General features: G+C 30.1%; 1 protein-coding gene across 1 annotated transcript; it reads right to left on the bottom strand.

Annotated features, from left to right (window-relative positions):
• Positions 1–77: 77 nt before the first annotated feature.
• LOC122577950 (high mobility group protein DSP1-like) lies at positions 78–16,691 on the bottom strand. Its single transcript, XM_043749695.1, has 5 exons — positions 14,252–16,691; positions 6,183–6,407; positions 2,471–2,634; positions 2,136–2,310; positions 78–1,961 (listed from the first exon to the last, which is right to left on the bottom strand). The coding sequence occupies exons 1-5, from the start codon at positions 14,945–14,947 to the stop codon at positions 1,851–1,853; spliced, it is 1,371 nt and encodes a 456-aa protein (XP_043605630.1). The 5' UTR covers positions 14,948–16,691; the 3' UTR covers positions 78–1,850.
• Positions 16,692–27,899: the final 11,208 nt, after the last annotated feature.

The following is a 27,899-nucleotide window of genomic DNA, read 5'->3' as shown; positions in this document are numbered from 1 at the left end:
CTGCTTTGAGAATTCAATATTTCGGACATATACATGCTTAGAAACAGGTTCGGAGCAGTACCAGAAACATATTCACATATTTTTTTAAAAGTTTATTTATCCTAAGAGATATACAAAACAAACATTTTTTTGTAACTGTTATAATTCCCCTATAATAACACAGAAAATTCTGCCATAATTTTCAATATCTGTTTTTATTAATTATCTCCATCAAATGGATACCTTTGTATCAGTACAATTCATTTTAACCAGCTATGTTAAAATTATGCACATCTGCAAATCAGTATTAAAATATTACAATTTCATATTTTACAGTATTCATCCTCTAGCTCCCTCTAGAACAGGTTTTGCTTATATAATCACACATTACATGATAATGTGCAGGGGAGATGAAAAGCTTTTACGTCAAAAAGTAGTGGTTACCTGCTGAGCCAAATCAAGGTGCAAGTCAGTCTGACTGTAAAGAAGCCTCTTGTATATTCATTTTGCATACCAATCTTGGCCACGAAATTCATATTTGCATTACTTAGCCTGCTTTTTTTGGTATGCTTCTTACACAGTTGACTCTAATCTCAATGATTAAATTCTGTACACACTAGGATCTAGGAATGTTAATATTACAAGAAACCACAATAATTTATTATAATACAGCCTGCTGTACACCAGATGACTCGAGGCAATACAAGACACGCCTTATCTTACTTTCTTAAACAATGAACGGAATCACATGATTCTGAAAGGATTTTAACGTATTTGTTTTATTGGAAAATGAATATGAGAGGGAGAATGACGATGGTAAGGGCAGGGACTACTTCAATTTGCTAAAACTCAAAGAATAATTCTACTTTAGTTTGTCTTCAACGACTGTCACTAATTTCAATAAGAACAAAAATTCATTACTTTAAACGATTATAAAAGACTTGAAATCATAATTATTACTAAGATAACATAAAAACGAAATTTTTATCAGTTATGTAAAATAAATCGAATCGCCTTGTTTTTACGAATAAGAATTAATTGTGTTTTATGTTTTACGTACTTTTACGTACTTTTTACAATACTACTGCTCCATGGCTGGGTTATCGGCCCAATTTTGATTTTACAATGTTGCGAATTAAATATCTTGTTTCGATTTCGATCACTTATAAGCTATAAGGCTCAATCTCGTGGTTTAGAATACATCATCTGTGGAAACTATCACATGTTGACGCAGATGTAGAATCGAAGTTGCATTAAAATATATACTTATCCTAATACTTACAACTATACGACACGTACTTAAATCAATTACATTCATACAAAGCAGCCCCATACCCCACCTGCGACAGATTTGATTTAAAGAAATATTCTGTACAAGGATATACAATAAGTCTTCTTACACTGGCAGCGAATGAACTGAACTGATAAATATCAAATTATTTCGAATGATACTGCCCAACTATGGAGCCGCCGTATCCAGTTTTGTATAGCTGCAACAGCTTTCAACATAGTCCGAACATAATGTTAACAATGATTGAGCCCCTGCGCCTTCCACCTGATAGAAAGTAGGGTCACCATATCTTTCCATTCTGCTATCCTACGCCATTTTACATGTTACTATCAATATGTTAAAATACAAATGTCATTCATACGATCTTCTTTCGCACCTCTCATACATACAATTTTAAAATAATTATTATAATCGCGGGTATTTAATTATTATTGTAAATAATCAAGGACTGGTGATTAGTTATTTGTTTTCCTAGTGGTGTAAGTACGCTCACGCTAAGATCAATGGTACGTACAGTAGGTGAGGTATGCTTTCAGGATCAAGGACACGGGGTGATAGATGAAATTTTGTCGTGCATCCGCTATTCATCATCTTCTTTATACTCTTCTTCACTGTCACTTTTTACAGTATTTGCTGGAACTCCTACTACAGGTGCACCATCTTTCATTTTCTTTTTGTACGCAGTCATTTCCTAAATAACAAAACATAATATATATCGAGTTCACATAAATCATTGCAAACATTGTCAATATATTTGTACATACTGTAGTTTAAATTCTAAATATAAGATATATTTAATATTTAATAATACAATAAAAAATACCTAATAATTTGTTTGAATCATATATAATTATGTTATACATACTCTTTCATATCGAGCCTTATCCTTTTCCGCCATAGCCTCATATTTCGATTTGGTTTCAGGATCTGCATCTGACCACTTTTTACCAAGTTCCTTAGCAATATCACCTACACCAAATTCAGGATTTAGCATTTTCACCTTTCCACGTTCATCATTGCAGAACCAGAAAAAGGCAGATCTATTGAATAAAATGTAATATCATTATTACACGCACACACATACACAATTTATAGTTTTATAAATATAAATGTAAATAACAATTAGAGATAATTAAAAACTATCTGAATATATCAATTGCGTTTTATTGTTATTTAAGTAATTTCATCACATTTACTTACAGCGATCTTTTAGGAGCATTATGGTCTTTGATGTGTTTGCGTTTTTTGCCCCTGCCTTTACTTTCTCCTTTCGGTGGTGTATAATTTTGCATCTCTGCATCGTATCTCTTTTTATCTTTTTCAGCCATTTCGTGAAAACGCTTCTTTTCTTTATCTGACATTGTCTACAAACATATAGTACATATTATGATTATACGAAATATACCTGTATGACACTAAATTTATAAATTACATAAAGTAATTGTAACTATAATACATTTACTGGTTTACACACTTATATATGTACGCAATGCTATAAAATGTAAATATAATTTGAATCATATATATAAAAGTGCAATAATTGTGAAAAGTACTAATAAAAATTAACAACTGATTTATATTATTTATATAAATGTATAATAATAATAATGTATAAATGTATAATAATAATATTTATATAAATTACTTAATATTATGATTAATATTTTTTTAATATTATTGAGGAAAATTAGAGATATTATATTTAATCCTTGTAACTAAAAATTTAGAATGAACAGTAATAGATAATAATTATATTATTACACGTTGCAAATACTGACAGAACCTGAATATATTTTTATCGCCTTTGTTGTTATAATCATTTATGATGAGGTATGAGAATGGGATCGTGAAGATGAACTTGGGATTAATCAAAGGAGAAGTGATTTTTATATATGGTTGAAAATATTTTTTTGGGTATATTTTTTCTACCTTAGACATCTTGTTATGTCTCAAAAGAATACAAACGACATATTTTACTAAAAAGGAAAAAAGCTAATATGGCGAGTAATTAAAATATTGTTAATTTGGAGAATACCTAATAATAAGTAGATTACGAATGTTTATATATCCATGGGAGAATTGAAGGTGCAAAAATGTATATAATATAATTATATATATATAACCAGCCTTCTGCGCTCAAAAATATACTTGAAAACGAGATAGTTCGTGGAAGAACATTTAAAAATTTTACAGCTGCTGAGACCAACATTTTAGTAAGATAATGGGAGGTCAATGTCTTTAATCGTAAAGACCATCTGGTCTGTAATCTAAAAGAGGAGCGTGCAGAAAGTGTCTCTCCCTTTTCGAGGGGTAGGATGACCAGATGTTGGAGTAGCACCTGTTCAAAGTGACGTTGTTTCACATTTGCAAAACTTCTTCTACCGAAAAATATATCTGAACTTCTTAACGTACCGAAAAGTTTGCGATAAGTAATATTACATGTTATTTTATAGATATTTATCAAACAGTAAGTAATCGTGACAGACATTACGTGAAAATATTTTCTAAAATGTAAATCAATTTCAAATTGATACATTTTATTCGCTTGCAGCTTTCTAATCGTACTTTTATTATACACATTTTGCACAGTAGTTTTATAAGTATTATACAAAATATAAATAATTGGTAAAACAAAATTATTTCCTAATGGAAGATACGATTCGTATTTACGTGTTTTATAGTAATTCTAATAGTAATAATTCCGACCTGTATTTAACTCGTATTTAACTATACTTGTGTTAGACAAAATTCAAGAGAAAATTAATTTTAATCCAAAATTTGTCAAAAAGGCTAACAACCTTATTACCTATTAGTAGATTTTAACTGCGAATTTTATAGTATATTTTAAAATATTTTTAATGAATAAGAGAAAATTCAAGTATACGATTTAAAAGATTAAAGGACAGCCATGTGACTGGCAGTTCTATGACATGATGCATACTATAAAATATAAGGGACGAACTCTAAGGAACAACGAGTTGTAAACCGGTCCCGTTCCTAATCAAACTCATGATAAGATCCCAGGTAGTAGCAGGTATATGATTAACCGTTAATCCGAAATATTCCTGATCTGTCCATCTTAAAACTACTTTCCCGACTAGAAGTTTACATAGACAAATATAATCAAGAATTAAGCGTAAGTATAATATTGATGGTGTATTATAAAAAAATGGCTTCACTAAAACATTTCAGTACTTCGTATTATAAAAAAATAATTTCATCGAAATATTTCATTACTGTGTATCGATCAAACAAGAATTTCATTCATTGAAATCAACGTCTAACTACCTATAACATTCTTCATTCATAAAAGAAATACATATACCTATTTACAAAATATTTATCTAAAATATTTTCCTACAAGAATTCTTTCCCTTATTAGTTAAGATATTTTTTAGTAATTTCATAAATAATTTCTTTTTTAAAGCTTGTACTATTATCAGTTTGTTGTAAAACTTTATGCACTCAAAATGATTCTGTGGGAGCTTGCCTTATGTATAAAAAGATACGGACAAGTTATCTTCAAAGAAATCAACGTATAGCAACTTCCAGATGAGGTCAGTTAACTGTAAATTACTACTTAAATTAGTTACACTTTTACTCCGGCGAACAACGCTAGGAATTATTATTATTTCCTGAAACATGTTTAACGAACTAATTATAGTTACTTATATCTTAAAACAGTGTAAAGAAGTTTCATTAGAAATATATATTCTAAATCCAATCAGAGTTTTTTTTCGTTCGAAGTTTAGTATTATGCGCACTAGGAAATATCATACTTTTACATCTTATGCATTCTTATTAAACTTGTTTAAATACGTTTGTGTTTCTTTATTGTATATTTATGTCGGCAAAATATGTCTATATAAAATATATTCTTCTGATGTTTTGTTCCTATATGTGTACTATTTTATTATATATCACAAAATATATATCATGCTCTTTATATTAAAGTGAAAATCTCGACTTTATAAGCCACATTCAATTATAGAATTACATAAAATATGTAGAATTATGCTGCTAAATATATATCTGGTAATTAAATCAGTTTCTGAAGATGTAACTTCCACAAAGACGTAAATGCTGTGAAGTTTGGAAATTATACTACATTTTACAATATGCAGAATAATGCAAAAATAATAGATTGTAACTAATGATTGTAGTAATTATTACATTATAATTTATTAGCATTATTAGTCTTGTGTTAATATTATTATAATTAATGAACTAAACACATATTAATTATAACACACATGCTATCCTACAGTGAAAAATTTTGATAAATAATTCTAAAAATATAAATAAGTGCACGACAATAATTTTTGCTTATATGTACATACTATTTTCATTGATTAAATCTTTCTGGTAAGTTTGTTGTCTGAATTTTGATCTTTTTCCTTTATTTCTGTAAAACCCTTTATCTTGCTTAACCATAAATTTACTTCAGTTTTCTAAATTATCAAGCTTTAAATCAAATGAATATTATTTAAAACAAAAAATAATCTGTAAGTTCTGGTTATTAACGATAAACTTTTTACATGAGCCTCTCAGAAACGAAACTAAACTATTTCATTTTTTATTAATTTCTTAATTTCATGACACACGATTAATTAATATTCAATTCTCAAAGAACAAATGACTTACTTCCATAAGTTCATTATGATGAAAAATAACATAAATAATGGTAAATTCTAAGGTGAATTTGAAAAACTGGTTGTAACATCGTTACTTTTCTGTACTTTTCAATTTATAGAATTGGTCAACGTGTACTTCTGAAAAACTCATATATTTTATTCCCTATAAAATGTGTAACATGCTTTTATTTCATTATTATTAATTTGGAAGTAAAACGATATAATTTTAATTATATCTCAAATAGATGAAGTTCTAGAAATATTTTAATGTCTCTTACCTTCCACCTCATTGCACACTTTTTAGAGAATTCTCGAAAGACAATCTTTTCCTCGGGGTGTTTCTTTTTATGTTCTTGACGACATGTTTGCACGAAGAACGCGTATGCGGTCATCCGTCCTCTTGGCTTCGAATCCTTTCCTCTCGGCATATTGTCTCGTTGTTGTAAACTCTGAGCGTTATTTTGCTGGAGATTATTCTGCTGCGGTAACTGCTGTATCTGGTGCTGCAATAAAAGAATCATTATTAAAAACACGGTGGTAATTATCAGTGTCCTCTTAACTCTCGTTTAACGAATATTTTAAAAAAGGAAGAATTCGCTCGCGTTTTATTTTTGACGCAAAACGAACAGACTAAAAAAATTACTATTCTTCTTTTTCTCTTTCTCTTGCAGAAATTGATTAATTATCGTATCAAATTGGTACTGTAGATTGGCTCAAAGTTACAAGATTCGAGCCATCATATTTTGTGATGCGTACAATTCTCTTTTGTTTCACATTGTGATAATCTCTACTCTAAACATAATATACAGGTATAAATACTGTATTGGATTGCCAAATGTTTGAATAGACCAGAAGTCGCCTCTAAAGACGTGTTTTCCAGCGAATATTATTCAAATTAGCTTTGAAACTTCTTCGATACTCTCATCCAAAGCCAGAATCTGTCTGAATAATTGTTAAAAGATATCGAATAATTAGTCCATATCGAGACGTATCTACATGTTAATTTAACCCATTACTACTATAACGTGCAATATATTGGTAATGACCTTTTTATCTCCAATATACGAATCCGGAATCTAATAAAGGGATTCTGGAAAATAAGGTTTTTTTATTTCTAATCAGATTTTCTCCCTGCGTGCAAAGCATTGCTTCGTAGACGAAAATAATACCAGGCGCATAATAGTATTGCGTGCAGCTATGTTATAATTCTAGAAGCTAGCTGTTTAAAACACTATGTGTACAGGAAACAAAATTCCTTCATGACATAATATAATATATGATGATTGTATAATACATTGTATTAATAAGCATAATTGTCATGAATATCATTTCTAATATCTAATATATAATATACATATACATATAATCTTTTAATAAATATATAAATAAGTTTCAAATATTAATTCATTGCATGATGTCTAGCACTGTTATCTTCTTGTTAAAGATAACATTCACCAACATTTTGTATATAATTTAAATAGTGTTCTGCAAGTCAATATTTTGTTCTAAGTTTATTAATGAAATATAATTTTCCTAATGATAATATAAGTTAAAATGAATTATTCTAAATAATTTACTAATATCGTACAGTTATAGATAGCAACGAATTGGAGACAGGCTAGTTGACAACTAAACAATTATTATCGTGTACTATTTATCGGATATTAAACAGTATAATATTATACTACTGTTAATATCATACTGCATATTATTATTATAAAGTTACAGTATCTATTTTAAACTACAATTTCATTGTGGTTGAAAATAGAAACAAAAAATGCATCTAATGTGAGAATATCATAATTCATTTGATCATTATACTTATATGGAATATCTTGTAATGTATTTAATGTAATATACCTATCGAAGAGTAAATTATTTTCCTTTCTCTGAGTATGAAACCCATAAAATATAGCAGAACAAATCTGTATGCATTCTCTATGAATAACAGTACAAAAAGAAGAATTGTTGTAATAAAGACCATGCTTATATTATATTGTATGTCTTTTACAGTTTCCAGTAAAATGAGAATGGTAAATGATAAAACAAAAAGATGAATGAAGAGTACTTAACTTTACTACATGACATCACGATATACTAATTTCATTAACGATGCGTATTATACGGAAAAGAGAATTATAATTTACATTGTGATAACAAAAAATAAGTACTTTAGAAATATATTTTCGAAACGAACGGCGTAGTACGAGAAAGTTAAAATTTTGCGAACATCGTTAGTGTTCGTAATGAACATTGATGTATGTACAAACTTCATTAAACGAGATCGTGTTTTCAGCATCAACTAAAATTACTTCTAGATTGCATGTTACTACGTGTACCCAACAAATATTTACATATACGATCAAACAGAAATTGATATCCCCCCTTTGTTTAATATTAAAATTTAGTTCAATTATTTATCTAATTGACAGAAACTGTCGAAGAAAGAAGATGAAGATTTAGATAGTAAAATGAAATACTGAACACAATTCATTGGATTTTCAAGAGAAGATTTCCTGAAAGAATGTACTCTAATTTAATTTAATATTATTAATATATTACTTCAAGTTTCGTTGATATCGTATTTTAAATTTATATCGTATCAAAACTTATCAGTGAAAACTTTGGAGATTGGATTCTTTTTATGTGTACTGCATTTTAAATCTATGAACAAAATTTATATATCACTTACAGCGATATTTATATCAGTATATTACTAACATCTTTTTCGATATCTTAAAAACAATTTTGTATTTATGCCATGTACCTCACTACTATTGGTTATTACTTCTTTTTCGAAAAAACCTTATCTTTTTTTATAAACTTTAAGGTCAATGTAGATATAAAATATTGATGTAGAAATAATGTATTTCATGTAGTTATTTACTCTTCTGTAAATTTGTATCGACAAAAAATAAAATTCTGTATAATTAATAAATTAAGAGATAATAAGTTGCAAGAATTTCTGCACAAAATTTTTAATATTATGTTTTGTGTATTTGTAAATGGAGATCTCGTAAAATATCGAGTACAAATGATCAAGTAAAAATATTTTCTTTAAACATTCGTAAAAAGTATAATTTACTCAATGATAAGAATCCACTTTAAATTATAAATCCTTATTACTGAAATATGTCTTTTCAACTCAAAACAAATTAATTCCAAAGCTATTTATTTATTTAAATACGCTTAAATTATCTAGCCAGTTTACAAATAACTTCTTTTTATTGTACCATTGTGTACGTTATTTAATACGTTTTAACGGAAACAAGTCAAATAAGTGTTCAATTATTTAAACGAAAGATTAAGAGATAATATGATAACTTGAGGAACAAATTTCACCAAAAGGATATGATTCTGAAGAAAACTAAAATTTAATTTACTTCTGATCTTTTTTAAATTCTAAAATTGCGATCAAATGTTCTAAGATCTCTGTAATGATAAAATATACGAACTAATATGCATTTCATGAATAATCGTGCAATATGTATTCTTCATTGCTGCATTTCATTTCCTTTGCAAAAAAATAATGTTCTGTAATAATGTTTAAGATAATTTGACAATTAACATACTAGAGAATGTTAAAATTCAATCAAAATGTTAAAAATGTAACAATACTTTCATCTGCAATATCTGAAAAATAAGAATTCATTATATGTACATCATTTTGAACTCCAAAAATTATACCATATGTTATAAAGATTGAATTCCTCCTAACGCTACTACGTCACATTGGATCAATTTCGAAACAATCTGTGTTGTTCCGTTATTAAAAATATTCTCAAGTTTGAAAGAAATACGAAAGAATTGTTGCAGACATACATAAATTCTTGTTTCCTTTTACTGGTTGGAACAAGGATTACAATATAAAAATCCGAAGACTACATCAGAGTTAAGAATAATATAAACCACTCGATCCACTATTCGAGACTTTATATTGCTATAACTAAAACACGTTGTCAAGGAATATAAGATCTTAACCGATTTCAGGAATTAATCAAACATTAAAAATAATGGAAATATTTTTCCATATTTAAACGTTCTTCAATGTATCTTCGTTGGAGATTAAAGAATCATTTATTACTGTTAATACCGGTTTCTCATTTACGATACTGTTTTACAATGTTTGCGACTATCGTTTGCAGTTATAATGTTTTAGTAAATCCTCCGTGTAATCACGTTCGTACAATAGAAACATATTATATAAAGATTTGATACATAAACCATTTTGAATCACTACATAAAGTTTTATCGAAAATTGATTACTGTTTCAAATTTATGTCCAAACATATCACCGAATAAATAGGTGGCATTTCAAATATCCCATAGCTCAAACTATTTTATTGATAAAATCGGAGCATCGTTTATTCTCTGATATCGAAAAGCGGTCAGAATAACTAAGAGGATCAACTCCTAAGTTTATTGTAAAGTAAAATTTAACGGAACGAAGTTATAAAAAATTCCAAGATCTTAAATTTAATAAAGAGATCTGTGGAGATTTAAAAATCCTTGAAAAATATATGTTTGTATATTTCATACATATATTCATAGATGAAAAATATATACAAAATAAATTTTATGTTCATTTTTTAAATTCCCCTCGAAATAACTTTTACTGTTTTGGTAAAATCTATAACGTAAAAGTCGCAATATTTCTGAACGAATATCGTTTATTATTTTATGAGATGTACGCATAATCGAATCGATAGTTTCAATCTTTTCTTTTCGCAAAGAGAAAATGGCAAAGAAGGTTTTCTTGAATAACGATACATTCAACATTTTATCCAAGGAGAAAGAACGTAAGTTTATTTCCTCCATTTACCTCTATCACTGTAATCTTAAATTTTCGGACCACTTTCTGACTTTCTCTCCATCTGATAGATACAGAGACTTTAATCTTAACTTTCATTCGAGCTCTGCTTTTAATATTGCTCCAAATACGTTTTCAATGCTCCGCGATATTGAATGCTCTTTATTGGAATCTCGGGGAAAAAAATACGGTATTTTTAAAGACAGACATTCTTAACCGACATTCTGTAACATTGCGATTCCGGAGCAATAAAAAGTTGTAGAGAAGTAATAATTTTACGTGTTTCATCAGTGACGTGTTAATAACTTATATTGTTAATATCGCGCGATTCTAGATTAATAAAGATTAGTGTGAAAGTAATAATTTCAAATTAATAAGTTTATGTGTTTCATATCTATTATAATACAGTGTCTCATACCATATTTTTGAATAAAGGCATTTTTAACCATATTCTTTTCAAAATTATTTCAAGATAATCATTTCATGCTTCAAACTAAGTGCTCTAAAGAAATATTGTAGCATGTATATTTACATTAAGTATAATGTAAGAAACCTATTCCTAGTGCATTACGTATGTAAGAGATTCAACACTTGTTGACTTGTTGGCATATTGCTAAATTTGAACTTGTCATAGTACAACTTTACAATGTGTGAATATTTATATTGACACACGTTTATCATTGTACAGTCTATGCTTGTAACTCTGCTGTTAAAATATACACAAAAATGATATTATGATTTGAAACAGTCTGATTAACGTGTATTTTTTGCTTCCCAAACGTTAAATAATTCATAAACCGGCAATTAATTTTGCCGTTAAAAGATACGCAGTACAGATATCAAATTGTATTATTAAACACGTGCGGCTCATCTCTAATTAGACTAGAACATATACATGAATTAAAACTTGCTGAAATTAGGACAAAAATCAGACAATTATAGAACCAGTATATCCAATATCGTGGAGAAATAACTAAAAGTATTCGAAGGATTTTGTAATTTCTCGAAAATATTGGAATACCCAGATTCAATATTGCTAGTATTACTTTTATTTTTCCTTAGGGATTTGTAATTTATATCCATCGCATATTATGTATTTATGCATTTATGTATTTTATATATGTATTATGTACGTGTTAGAGTTTAATATGAAAGATCATATTAAAATATGAAACATAATCCTTCTGAAATTTTGAAGTATCCTGAAACTTTACAGGGTTGAAATAGAGTTTAATTTATCGTTAAAAGAACTGAAAAGCTGAATATTCTTGAATATTTTTCTGTAAATTTAACACGAACTTGTGTACAGGGAATGTAATAATATACTTGAATAACTGCAATCATAAAATCCAGTAAAATAGAAGATGAAGAACAGTATTCACGAAACAGAATTTTATACTTTTAACATCAATGAAAAATAGAATTACTCTTTTGTGCTCAACCTTCCAACAGACATCAACTTTAGGAAATTCATGAGGAAAAAATGACTATAATTTCGTCACTGTATTTTATAAATAAAGCGGAAAATTGTCTAACTTTTATCGAAAAGAGTCTAAATTTCTTTTTTCCAATATAAATGAATAAAACAGGAACCAACAATACGGAGATATGAATTTTATATTTGATTCGCGAAATCGATTCCAATGCGAATATTTTTCAATATCGGACATACGATTGCTCGGAGCTTCTTTTACTTATTAATAATAAATATACGAATAAAGGAAACGACTAAAAAAGTTTTCAATCACTCAGAATCTCTGAAAAATAAAATTCTTCATTTCATATTTAATCAACGAAACCAATTAAAAAGTGGCGCCTCTTTGTACCAAAGCAATGACGCTGTGAATTAGAATTTCTTTTTCTATCTACTAACGATTAAAACTTCAACCAGGACGATCAAAAACTAAATTTCAAATCGTCCAGAACATCTTTGAAAAAATAGGAATTTTTAAATAGGTATTAAAAAAATATTCAAATATGGCCAAAATATTTCAAGTAATTAAAATATCTGACAAAAAATCAAATAAAATACAGTCATGAATAAATGAAGAAAAGTCTAAAGAAGAAACATTTGAATGTTCCATAAAATAGAATTTTGTTGCGTTAAAATGAAAAAAGCAAACTAAGAACAAAATGATTTCTTATCAAAGGAACGTCGATCAATCGGAATTTCTATTTCCAATCGTGAATGCCTAAAACACTTCGATCAGAAGAATCGAAAAAAAAGAAGGGAACCGGCACGGTAAGAGCCGCTGTACGAACGTACGTACGAAGAAGGCCGCACGAAACCCGGAATCAATAGCGGACAACGGTCGGTGGGGCAAGAGACGCGAGTCAGGATGAAACGCAGACGGTAGTACGAAAGCAAGCACGATAGAATCAGTTATTAAGATTTTTTCAACGCAAATAGAGCCGAAAATTCATAACTAATTTGAGTCAATTATCATCGATCGTCGACATGTTTTGTCAACTACATGCATAAAATGAAATTTTTCTTAATGAAAATAGCGATCTATCGGTAATTTTAATAAAATATAGAAGATAAAAAATTAACAAGATAAAAATAAAGAATATTTTCAAGCGTATTGCCCTTGCTAATCCAATTGTTAGATATTTGAGATGAAGTATAAATCCATCTGATTATTTCCTGCTAAGTGCTTTCCCTTAATAACGTCGAGATAAACAACAGCTCGACGACATAGCTACGGGTATAATGATTCAAAACGTCGTTCGTGTTAAAGTATAACCATCACAATGACGACCGTTTAAACTTTTACAGCTGAGACAAACAGAATAACAAGAGTTCAAAATTCTTAGAATTATTCTCGCATATTAAAGCATGTCTTTATGAAGATATTACACGGCTAAGGAGAAATTGACGTTCAGTCACGTGTTATCATAATTACTGTAATTATGCTCTTTACTTTACTCTTTCTCTTCGGTTCACAGACAGAATGAAATAGTGATGCTTGCCCAGCTAGTCGAAATCGATTTTCTTCTTTTCGTCAGTTCTTCTCAAAACAAAAGAGAGAAGCTGTACAACTCGGATATTTGTTACAAGTATTATTCTATATCACTAAGCGTAAAACACTAGAAAAAAAGTACTTTTCTTTTCAGTGTTTCGCATAGTTACTAACAAACCACTAATAGATTTCTCGCTTTATCTACGAAAAAAGAACAGAAAAAAGGTAGTTGGAGACCGAGATGCAACAGAAGTGCAACTTTTTGAAAGAAACCGCAACATATTTAATAAGTTAGAATAAGAGAGATGTTAAACCTATCGGTTAAAAAGCGATACGAAACTGATTGACAAGAAATATTAAAAGACCGTATCTCAGCCGCTTTTCTTCCAAGTGCATAAAAGAATCCCGCGCAAATAGAAGTAAGCGAAAAATATATATATATATAAATGTATGTAAATGTAATGATGTATAGGGTGAAAAAAAAACAATAGAATATACTTGTATGAAATTAAAAAGCAGGCAATAACGAGAAAAAGAGGAAGCATAAAGGGGGTCGATCGTGGTCGCAACATACCGGGGACATAACGGGGGGCGTGGACGTTTGTGTGGTAATGGGCGAGAGGTGCTGCTGTTGTTGGCCCTGCAATTGCTGATGCAGGTTGTTCTGGCCGGCGTCCATAACTCCACCTGGGTACCACCACTGTACGCCAGGCGGTGGTGCGGAAGGTGTACCAGGTACACCTCCGCCTGTTCCGGGCCCCGTTCCTAATCTATAATCATAGCCTCCCCTCATGCAGGAGCCAACCGGCGTAGACGTCGAGACGGGATTCGACTGTGTGCCCGTGGTGGCTGGATTCTGAAAGCTGGAGGCCATCTTGTAGGAGAAAAGCTGCTGGGTAGCGGCAGCGGTACTCCTAACGATATCCTGATGATGCTGTTGCTGTGCTTGCTGCTGTTGCGTTAGCTGCTGCTGCTGTTGATTCATCAGGTGTTGATGTAAATTCTGCTGTTGTTGCTGTTGCTGCTGTTGTTGCTGTTGTTGTTCGGCGGATACGGCGTTTAAACCCGAAGGCCACCAGGCGGTACCACCGGAGGCATCCTCGCGGCTTCCTGGGCTCGCTGTGCCCCAGCCACCGGCAACGCGGTGGTGTTCCGACATATCGTACACGCGGACGGTCTGTCTGTCACTTCGGCCTCGTTTACCAGAAACGGTACCACCAACCAAGGAAAAGAAGAGGATGCACGAAGAAATTACACGACACGCACTCATACACCACACATACGCTCCTCTGTCTCCCTCATACAGGACATGCACACATACGCACGCGAACGCTGTGCGCGCGCGCACGCACTCGCTCGCTTGCTTGCTCTCACACCACCGACGAAGTATACCTCTCTACACGCACACACACACGTACGCACACGCACCCTCACATTCGTACGGGATCCTGTTCGTGACCGTCGTGTATCGCGCGACACGCACCGCACGCGCTACTGTGTTCTCACTGTCACACCACGTTTCTCTTGTCCAGCCGGCGCACTACACGATCACTACTAGTACTCCTGGTAGCACAAGCGGCTTCATACACGCTGCTTTTTCCACGACGATGTATAGAGGAGGTCCTCGTGAATACGTACGTTATACTTGGGATGCGGTCTACTCGACGCTACGCTCAACCGTTCGTTAGCTCCGTGAGTAGGTATGGCGGGTAGAGGAGGAGGGCGGGCGGGTGGGTAGGGGAGGGCGCTCTCTCTCCCCTTCTAGCTCTTTCTTTTTCCCTCTGTCTCCCCACCATCGACAGATACACTGCCGCGTCTCTCCGTCTCTCTTTTTCTCCCTCTTTCTCTTGCCGTCTCTTCTCTCTTCGCTCTCCTTCTCTTTCTCTCTTTCCCTTTTCTTCCCTCCCCTAAGTACTCATAGAGCCTTTCATTCGAGAGACACAACGTTTCTTTTCGAAGTCACCGATAATGATATTTGATAATAAATATGTATCTTCGTTCATTTATGCGTGCACTATCGTTCCCGTTACGAAAAATACATAGTATATATATATATACACATATATATATATATATCTATATCGCCCTTTTCTTCCCTCGAAAACGTGACGGCCTCTTCTCTCTACTTGCTCGTACACACGGTGCTAATTACGCACTCTATGCGACACCACGCTCGCATAGAGACGCAATGCTTCTTTTACGTGTATATACACACCGACGTTGGCTGTTGCACAGTGGTAGTGGAACGCGTAATAGCTTTTTCACATGGAGAAGCTTACGCGCGGATTGCTTCTCTCGCCACCGACTCTACACGCGATGCCGCACACACAGAGGGCGAACCTGGCGAGGACGGGCTGGCTGGACGCTTGTATATTCTCTCTTTCTCTTTCTCCAACCAGATCCCCTTCCACACCGACCCGAAGTCTCACTCACTACTTGTCTGTTTGTCTCTTTCTCCGCGTTCCTCTGTCTTTTTTCCACTTGCACGAGCTTAGCCTTCCTTCCAGCGGACGCCGGCGAACTCGTACAGCGTTGCCAAGCCACGCTTTCACCCGCCCGCTCACAAAGGAAAACCCGAGTACGCCGACCAATCGAACTACATTTCAGCAGTGGTGGGGATGGCGGGAGTCTACCACTACTGACATCGAGGCAACGTCGCTTTCTCTCTTCCGTTCGTAGAGAATTCGAGAGCCATGGCTCGTAGTCCCCGGTAAGGTAGAGGGGCAAACGACTGCAAACCCTTCTCTACCCTTGAAACTCGAGGTCAACTTTTAGGCAGAGAAAGAGAGCGAAAGGGAGAGGAAGACACACCAACTCTGACTTGTCGCCGTGCGCTCTTTCTTCTCGCGCCTTTTTTTACCCTTCTTAGTTTCGTTACACTGCTACGGTCACTGGAATTTGCTCCACATTGGTACTTCCTGCTTTTCGCGCACCCTTTTTCCTGCGTGTCAAGTCGGCTTTACCGACCGAAGAACTCTCACTTCGTGTCACTTGTCAGTCGATACGGAAGAACTTTTTAAAATTTCCAAGAAAACAAAACGCGGAACATCTTTTACAATTTTTTTTAGATTTAACGAAATTATGCTTTCCTTTAGAATTCGTTAAGTTTTATAAAATGTACCGAATTTAAAAATTTTACATATTTCTAAAAATCCAGTGGAAAATTGAAAAGTTTAAATATGTATACTTTACAAACTTACTAACTTACTAACAATTTCTGGAACAATGCTTTATACTAACAAATCATGTTTCTATAGAAACATAATTAACTTCTAATGATTACGATAATAAGTAAATCTTTCAGTGCGTTAATTATCCTCCTTTCATTATTCAGAATAGTATTTCAAAAAGTATGGTTACAACGTTTTACATTATATACTGAATTTATTCAAACGGAACACAAACTGTCATGCCACATATGGAATGCAATTCCTAGCATATATATACTCTATAAACTCGTACCCCATAGCCAACGCATACCCCGTAATTTCTAGCTGTTATCAGCAGAAAGATCAAATCTATTAATATGGAAACGTATCGTGGGAACGATCGCTGTGCAACGTTGTTAAACGGCGAACCTGAACCTCCACGAGAAATTTCTAACGCGTAAGGAGCAACGTGAAATTGCGCAAGCTTTTGGAATTCCGATTTTTTAAAATTGCGCACAGACAAGACAAAATGAAAATGTATATCATAGGATTTGTACGTCGGGCTTCCTTTCTTCCCACTCAACCCCCAATCAAGAGGCGGGTGAGTCGGAGGTAACCCGGCAAATCGAGAGAGAGAGGAGAAGAGAACCGGGTCCGGGTCAATAAGACGCATGAGCAAGTGAAACAGAGATGGAACGAGAGAGAGAAACCGAAGGAGCGAGCGAGCAAACAGGCACGTTGGAGAAACAGAGAGAAAGAGAGACCGCGCATTCCCAGGGCTAGGCAACGTAACGAACGAACGAACGAACGAACGAATGCAAGAAGGGGCACGGTGAACAAGGGAAATGGTGGAATGGCAAGAAAAAGAGAGGCACCGATGACGAAAGGAAGGAGAAAGAGAGAGGGAAAAAGAAACATACGATGAAAGAGAAAAGGCACAGCAGGCAACGAGAGTCCTGGCTTCAAATTCTCGACTCGTGTTGGTACCGCGATGTTCGTTCGAGCGAAGCGAGCCGATTCCGTCCGAAACGAACCGATCTCTCTCGATTCCGTCAGTGTGAAAAAGTAACCGAATAATTTTACGACAAGACGTCGAAATTAGAAAATAGTAATAGATTTTACGAATTTATATAGATCCTGCAAAATACGTTTTATGTAACTTTAATGATAAATTTAAGAAAATTTATGAAAAAGATTTTTCGAAGATTTCAAGAAAATGTAAAGAATAGTAAATACATATGTAAAATTGTTAATCTATTTGGTACTATAATATCTTTTAAAGTAGAAGCAAAATAAGAGAAGTATTATTATATATCTGAGAATTATGAAAACAAATGTACACATTCCATGTATACATACAAATAAACGTGTGTAATTCACTGACTTCACATTAGTATTTCAGTTTAAGTAGCTACCAAAATATGTGTAGACCTATAAGTAATATGATTGGAACTAAAATAAGAAAGATCATAACAGTTGTCGATGAAAAACTTTCAATATTAGATAGAATATGTTATATCGGAGGATGTCCAATCTTTTTTTTAAGATTCCAAATTAAATTTTTCAATATATAATTTTCAAAACATGCACAATACATGTAATGATTTTATCAAAAAATGATATGCATCTACATTTTAAATAAAATTAAATAAATTAATAAATAAGAGCTAAAGCAGGCTAATTTTGAATTTTTTACATATTTAAATTATAGGTAATAATAAATATAAATAATCATGCATTCCCATTAATATAATTTATATAAATGTACAAAATATGTAAATACTAGAATATTAATATTTATAATAATAGAATATTAATAGTAATATTTCTTAAATATATCTTAAGCTAAATTAACTGAAATCATTAAATTAAATCATTGCATATAAATGTCCGCTCCCCAATCAAAAAATGAAATGAAAAATTAACAAGTGACTAACTAAAATTAAAAATACATCCCATCTCTGTTCTTTTCGTTCCTTTAAATTTGACAGGTTTGCCAAAAAATTGGAACTCAAGTAAAATGATCTTGCTATTTTGATACTACTTGTTGACCAATTCTGTCGATAAAAATTATGTCATTCTGTTGAAAGCATTTTTACGTTTATTCGTGTATGTCACGACTTTTAAGCATACAATGCGAAATTTTAATGTACGGCGTAAGAAAAGGAACATGATATATCTATTATGGACCAATGCCAAACGCGTGTATGTATATACGTACATACTTCATACCATGTACATTTAAAAGTGTTATATTTGCATTTATTCGATGCACCTGTATAAGTATAAAGAAACAATGTGAAATACTTAATATCCTTTTTCGCGTAAATGTATATGTTTTCTCATACATATAAGCGAATTTATGCACATATGTCTGTATAACGTTCTCCTGTTTTTTCTTGACATCGAATAAATGGTAATTGCGAGCTACATGTACATATATAACGTTGAACGTGCCTGTCAGTATTACGCAAGATCACTTTCAATTTTATTATTCCTATATTTGAAACTGCTCTTGCGTTTCGTTATAATTCAAGTGGAATATTTTTACGCAGGGACCTAAATCCCTAATGTTATAAATTGTAAAAAGAATTGTTTAAAAAGTTAAAGTTAGTTTTAAAAGTTAAAAGTTGACAAGTGAAAAAAATATAATATTAATTCTATAAAATAGTACTATCAATTATATGCTTTCTATAATATCTACTCAGTATTTCGTGATTACAATATCTAAATAATTTAAGAACTATACATATACTTATTTTTTAAATCACGAAGCTTTATAGACGGTGGCAATACAGAGAAAACATTTCAAAATAGTTATGCAACAATACTATGTTATGCTCTTCAGCTAAAGTTAATTTCATACTTTTAGATGTTTATCTTCGAGATATTCACGTAACATTAGATAGTATGGAACATTTCAAAATATATATAATATAATATGAACTTTTTATATAGCAAATGAAATAATATTTTTTAAATATTCTTTACCCAAAACTCTTACCCAAAAAATTTTATTTTCTATTTAATAACGAGTTTACTAATTGTAAGCCTAGAAAAGGTCATAAATACAATTTAATCCGTAAATAAAATACTGAAGTTAATAACCACTGAATATAAACATACTTAATATAAGAAATGAAATACAATGAAATATAAATAAAAAAACTTAAATAATAGGTTAAGAGATTTTCACAACAAATTTTCATAATAGGAATAAAATGTTATATCAATTTGATTTATGATTCATATAAAAGATTCAGAAAAGATTCAGATTCAGAATATTTAGAATGTGTAAATATTGAAGTTGCATCGTATATTATATAGGGTGAGTCGCCACCTAACTCAACTGCTTCAAATTATTCATGAAATCGTGTATTATATATAAAAAAAATATTTTAAACAAAAATTAAATGGTTTTGGGAATAATTTGATGTTATTAGTATTTTTGTAAACGAACATATAGAGGACATTAAAGAACAAAGTTTAGTTGGAATAGAATCATGTAAATATTCTTTAATCTATTAACCCATCCTATGTATCTCGTCATTTCCTCTAAAAATGATTCAGCTACTTATATTTAAAAATAATTAGTTCAGCTGATATTTTGATTTCAATCTTGTGAAGTGATCCTTATAGTACAACGTTTACTTTCTTAAAATTAATATTGAGAAGTACGATTTTTAACTTGAATTCAGAGATTTATTGGCGTTTAAAATGACCTGGCGATAGCAACGATCCTGTTTAGTACTTCTTTAAAAATCTGTTGACCTGTCGAAAAGATCTGCTTCAAGTCGTTAAAAGTACTATATACTGTTTCTTACGACCTTCGTTTCTCAAACAACTTTATAAAAAATCTGATAGTGTCAAAAAAATATTTATTCTAGTAATCTCTGTGGAACTTCAATATATCCGCATTATCCAATTAATAATTAGTTGAAATTTAATTATATTCATTGATTATGTGTTATCTAAAGTCTTTTTTCGAAATTGAATACCATATCGTAATATTGAAGTAAAATTATATCTCTTGAACTAATAGATATTTAGTACAAATAGTTCATATCATTAATATCTGTTTGTAAGAAATTACGAGTTGCATCGACTAATATATTAAAAAATCATATATTTCCAAATATATATCCTCTGCATGTTCACGTATAAAAGAACCGTGTATATAATATCAAATTATGTTCCTCTCAATTTTTATGTAAAACATTTTCCTGTACAATAAACGACTTACGAGTAACTCTTAATAGTCAAGTTCAATTAAACATCCTATATATTGTGGGATAACGTGTACAATTTTATATTTGGCATAATTCCTAATAAGTTATATAATAATTTTCCACAATTTCTAAAAAATATCACTCCACATAGTTCACATAATTTTTAAATGTTAATCATTATTATAAATTTCGATTGTATTCGTAATAATACCTATAAATGCAACAATTTTCAGAAATCATGTTTTTCGAAATTGTATGTATCGTATATATTAAGTTTTTAATCAAATCATACCCAACGATTGCTGTAATTCAATATATCGTATTCCACAAGTATAATTTTTCTTGCTATAAGTTTAATCAGTACATATTCAACACTGTTATCATACGTATTCATATGGATATGAAATACTACTAATCAAAATAACATCTTCGTAAATATAAAACTATTATTGGAAAATCTAAAATACTTCAATGTTAATAATGAAGTACATCATTAATTTAATAAGGAAAATGATTGAGAAATATAATATACGAATTAAAGATATCTGTATTTAATTCCAAATTATTTAAGTAAAACTGTTGTAAGTAAAATTCTGTGGAGCATTATTTAAAATAATATTTCAGTATATTTAGTTCTGACTATAATAATTTTTATTTTAATTTGGTTTGATTTATAAGTAGAGTGAAATATACATTGTGAATAATAATAAATAAATATTAATGCAATTACTTCAAAATTTAATACTTTAAAATTTCTAAATATTTTTGGGTATAAATAATTGTAGGAGAAAACTTATTTCGGTGCTGTTCGTCAACAGGTAAACGTTTTGACGACATAAAGGTAGGGTTCAATTAGTTCTAGCAATTACTGTGAACATTTTTCTAGCTTCGTATACCTGGCTTCAATAATACATTGGAATTGCCTAAATAAAAACTGGTCAAGCAGGTAACCAGAAAAACACGAAATCGATGTAAAAAAAGAAACTGTAAACAAATACTTACATATTCCTATGTATAGTATTTGTTCGAAAATAAATATAACTTGGATAAAATATTCTTCTCTGGAGATAGATAATTTTCTTTCAAAATTAACAAATCAACATCCTTATTATTAGAATTTTATCATTCATATTTCTGTGAAATCATACTATATATAATGTAATAATCAATTGTATAATTCTAGATTATTGTGTTGACTATTTCTATAACACAACTACTCTTCTCTATATTAGAAAATTAAATAGTGAATTATATATAATTCAAGTTATTGATGTTGCAAGTGGTTTCATTAAAAATATTTTTAAATACAAGCGACTATGAAAATATATAAAATATTCTCAGCGAATAATTGATTTTTCTATTAAAAATTTTTTATTGCAGAATGATAATGCTCCGGAACGGTTAAAATATTAAGTTACTTTAAAACTACAATCTTCGAACAGATGTACACCATCAATTAGGAAGTATCAGGAACTCTTATGTGGGTCAATGGTCCACGAGAATATGAAAGTATGTCTTATAGCAGTATAATAATTACGATGTAGCAAAGATAGTATGTTTCGAAACAGCAAAATTTATTGACATGAAGTATGTAAAATTTATCGACTCGTTAAAAAAAGAAATAATAAAATGAACCTTGCCTATATTTTTATTTGTTCTAAATATTTGTTCTTGAACATTACACAAATAAACAAAATATGTTATAGTTTCTGATTGCAGTATATAGAACTGTTTTAAAAGTTCATATCTAGGAACTGAAAATTATGTTTTACTAGTTTTTATATAAGATGCTCCCATTCAAATGAAAGGATTAAACTTTTCAAGATAGAGATTTGTTTGACGTCATAGGAATGCATGTAGAATAAAAGTTTCTTATCTGTTTAGAACATTTTTATACAATTGATTAGACTCGAATATCTTCAATTCTTCCAAACATGAAAAATTATCTGCTTTTCCGAAAAATGAAAGACTATAGATATTATATAGGTAAAATTTCTAATTGTAAAGTGAAATGTATATAATCATGTATGTTGTATTTAGTAAGTTTTTGAAATGAATACCACATATTATTAAAATACACCTACATAAATGTAAAAGGAAAACAAAAGATAACAATATTTCAACTACAAAGCGCTCGTAAATTAAGTTCCTTTAATCGTTATAATTAAATAAATAATTAAAATAAAATAATATAAAATAATAATATAAAATAATAAATAATAATTAATAATATAATAGAATAAATAATTAAATAAATTCGTCCAAAGCTCTATGTCCAACTGCTATTACTACTCCTCTAAAATCTATTTTTAAATTCAAAATCATGCTATTACCTTACTGGTAACGTAAATTCTTTAGTGTTTATACTTTGTTTTTATTTTTACTCCCATACAACATATAACATAACTGTTTAATTTGATAACACTTTGTTTTGCACAAAATTTTATGTAAAATTTATATAACTTTAACCACGTAAGCAGGGTATAAATAGCAGCCACACAGAAGTTTTATAGCATATAAACATTGGTTAAATGTTGATACTCGATAATCGATTATTAATACACGTAACATGTAGAGATACCCTGTCGCGGAGTAATACTTTATATCACACAGACATCGTATAAGTGTAAGAAAATAATAAAATAACAACGATAAAATTAAATATATAAAATCAAACTGTCATATATATATATATATATATATAGTAAACTAATAATTTTCACTATTTCTTATTTCATAATAGAATCCTAGAAATTATCTGAATAATGCTTTTTTGTTTATACTATCTAATTTGATCTAAAAACACTATCCATTTTAAAAAATGAGATATAAGATAATTCCCTAACGTCATTTATCATAAATGTAATTGTAGCAACATTATAATTAATACATAAAAGAATTATATAATATTAAATAACTACTGAAGAACGTTATGGAAAACTTTGAACTCTGAAGATCAATGAAAATATATTTTGAATTTATTCTTAATTTCTAAAAAATAATTTTTGTGAATTATTTTTTACTATGTCTAGAAACATACTATCTAGATATACATATACGTATATACATTTGTTTATTAAAAAAACTATTATATAATTAATATAATACACAATTAATATAATAATTATAAAAGACATTAATATAATAATCAATATATCAATATATATATAATATATATAATAATATAATATATAAATATATACATAAATATACATATACGTATTTGTATCAATTACTGAAATATTCAATTACTTTTCGTGGTTGTAGCTTATATTATGTTTAATTATAATATTGAAACTTTCTCAACTTCGCGCACATATTTCATTTTTATATTCATATAAATTCTCTTTTTGTAAACAATGCAGATAAAAAATTGCTATCAGGAATGCAAGTTATGTTTTTCCTTTTACATTTCTGTTAATTAGTAACTCATAAAATTATGTGCATTAACATGCTTAGTTTATTCTTTTCGTTTTTTCTTGATATCTTTTTAAGCAAATGACTAAAGACTATATCGAAAAATTAATGTCCGATACCTTTTTGTAATACGAATAAATACGAGCTATATTGAGAACATAGTACACAGTATAATCTACTCATAATTAGTTTTCACATTGTCCCGACATTGATCCATTAGTATTCTTTAATACTGGCTCAATAATAAATGTATCCGTATTATAAAAGATGATGATTTATGTGGATGGTGGTAATATTATACTGTCCACAGTATCTACGTATAATATGACTACGTCGAATATACATAAAATCGAATAACTGGTTTACTCCTGATTTCATAACATTACATGCCATGTGTCAGGTGCATTTTGTATAAGCAAATTTATCGCGTTTTTGGGGTAGTGTAACATTAATTTCAAAAATATGCAAAAAATTGCAATTAATTGAATATTCAGTATAGTATTCAGTATAGTATTTGTTGGATCTTATTTTATGTTTTTGAATATGGTAGTAATATACACACAGTAATTATTGCACAAAATGATTTAAAAGAGAAAAAAGATGTTCAAATTAAAGCTATAAAATAGTTCACTAACTTAATATTAAACAGCATCGAAAATATTTTGTGTACTAAACAGGCACGATTTATAAATCAAAATCTTATCTCCGGTTCATCGTTTGGAGTACAGAGAGAACGATTATGGTCCGATGAAATTATCAATGCATTTCATATTAGAACTTTGATAAAAAAAAGTCAGAATAGTTGTATCATATATTAAGAAAATATTTAAAAGATGTACTTAAAATATAGACTTCTTCTTACAATCTAAATACTTCATAATTTGAAAATTTTTTATATAAATTGGATGCAAAATATTTATATTGGTTGCAAAAAATCAAATAAATACAATTAAAATTAAAAAATTAAATATCTAATAAAAATTTAAAAATTATTTTTATATAAATAGGTGAGTCATTGATAATTTTCTCTCAGGTGTGTAAATATAGATATGACATATAGTATTGAAGAATTAGTAATATTGTTATTGTAGAAATTCCAGACATTCCAATCCAATAAACAATAATTGTAGTATCCAAGAGCACATATTAATACATGTAAAAAATATATATCTTTAAGAAAAAAAAGTTGTGATTTGATAACGTGTTGTGAGTATAAGCAAAAGAGACGAATAAGTATAATATCACGTATACATCTCTACCGGACTACATGTAAGCTCATATTACGCACACACAACAAGTACAGTGACGTTTGCGTATTGCAAACATGTCTTCCGTACATTGATTATATTCCCACCATTTTATATATAATCAACCACATATTTCAATATAAAATGATCTGGTATTTTATTTATATTAGACATATAAAAGAAAAATAACGTCGACAAATTTTAGGAACTGACCAAAAATATTATATGCTGAATGTAGAAATGCAATAACAGCCAAAGAAAGAAAGTAAAAATTATTTTGGCGCCTTGTATAGTACATTTCGTTGATGATATGGCGCAGACAGTAAAAACAGACGCTTAAGAGACGCTTACGTGTAAACATACTGTGCATAACGCTCGTTCTTTCTCGTTTTACTATTCATTGATTCGTTTAACACAAATCGTAAAAATGATTTTCGTTAACTCAACTACATTCATATTACTCTATAAAAGTGAATAAAATAGGACGTAAATATGCCATTGTCGATCATGCACATATAATTTTAATAGACTAGAGAATTGGATGTGAGCGGGAAATCAAAAGCAATATAATATATTATAAACCACGTTATGGATAACAAACTAATGACTAAAAGTCCCTCTCATTTTTTACACATTTTCCAATTGCATCGTGCTCTCCGCCATAATTTAAGGATTAAACGGGAAATTAATCGTTATAAAACTATGACGAGTACTATAGTACAAGATCCCATATATGCCAATGCATGGCGCAAGTAGCCAAACAGAGACTGATCGTACGCGGGCTATAGCCTTGACGGATGATTTATGACGAAACACTCGTGACACAGGCCACGCCGACATTTTACATTATGAATCTAGAATATCTACGTTTTCACGACAGTGAAAATTGTCACATGAGATTCCTTCACGTATTTATACATAATGATAACAAAGTATACGAGAACCTTCCTGCTAAACACATCTCTGGGCAGCCATTTGCTATGACGGCTGTGTAGAAATAAAAGGTATATGCACAGTACGCAGCACAGTAGCACTTCACTAAATAATAGCTCGTATTACGCTTATCATACTATGATGATAGCCTATTGATCAATTGTTGGTCGCCAAAATCTGTCAACACTCAAAAAGAAAAATATTTGGATTTTTCTTACCTGAACGGTCCTCTACAGCTAAAAGGATTCTCAGCTTCGAATATCGCGACCCCACGCCACTTGTGCGGCATATGAAAGTGTATGGGGAAAATCTGTATTACTATTGGCTTATTTCAGATAAGCCGCAAAAAGTAAGCCAATCAGCATCAACCTTTTATGTTTTGAAGCGTTTCTTTTTGCCCCCCCCAATAAAATGTCTGCTGGTGGAAAGGGCGCGAAAAATCATGCATGGAAAACTGCCTACACGATATCATTTGCTTCACAGTAAACAATATCGTTCTCTACCCTATTGAATAAACGTATTTTTGGTAATAAAACGTATTTGTTATGTTTGACTAGAATAATAATACCTTTAGACAAATAAATAGTTTAAATCATTAAGGTTAGAATTTATTATTATTGTAGATGGCGCTAGATTCCGAAAGCTAAATGTTAAGGCGCAAATTACAGTACCGCCAACATGATGCATAAAGTATTCATGCATATATATATATATATACATATATGTGTGTTGTATATATATATACATATATATAATATCTTTCTCTAATTTAATGAATTATTTTGTATTATGGAGATAAATATGTTTAAGTAATAAAAAATAAATGATATAATTGTTTTATTAAATATTCTGAAATACATATATGTAATAATCTTTAACATAAAAAAATAATTGCACATAGTTTTTATTATAAATAAACAGCTATTTATAAAAATTTGTATTGTATATATTATACTTATTAGTATTATATGAAATATAATATTTATAAATCCGTTTTTATTAACCATAATACATTTACGAATTTACAGTAAAGAAAGAATTGAAATACTATAATAAATTTTTGCAAATATGTATGTTAAGCTACGAATTTAAAATATAAAATTATACAAAAGAGTTAGAAGTTGTACGCTACATGTAATTTATACTTTAGTATATATATAAATTCTACTGATATCTTTTCTATAACAATTACGATTTTTCAAAAAATATATTATGTTGTTCACAAAATATGTTTTATATTGTGAATA

This window comes from Bombus pyrosoma, linkage group LG3 (assembly GCF_014825855.1).
Source record: "Bombus pyrosoma isolate SC7728 linkage group LG3, ASM1482585v1, whole genome shotgun sequence".
NCBI classification, from domain to species: Eukaryota; Metazoa; Arthropoda; class Insecta; order Hymenoptera; family Apidae; genus Bombus; species Bombus pyrosoma.
The sequence above is the reverse complement of the archived record's forward strand: the minus strand, read 5'-3'. Positions and strand labels throughout refer to the sequence as shown.

What these genes read in the sequence shown, in the direction of transcription:
- LOC122577950 (XM_043749695.1), bottom strand. Translation starts at nt 14,947, where the DNA reads ATGAGTGCGTGTCGTGTAATTTCTTCGTGCATCCTCTTCTTTTCCTTG. An exon ending in CGCCCCCCGTTATGTCCCCG is followed by an intron (nt 6,408 to 14,251) that starts GTATGTTGCGAC and finishes CTTTTATTGCAG; the next exon opens with CACCAGATACAGCAGTTACC. An exon ending in AGTGTGCAATGAGGTGGAAG is followed by an intron (nt 2,635 to 6,182) that starts GTAAGAGACATT and finishes ATATGTTTGTAG; the next exon opens with ACAATGTCAGATAAAGAAAA.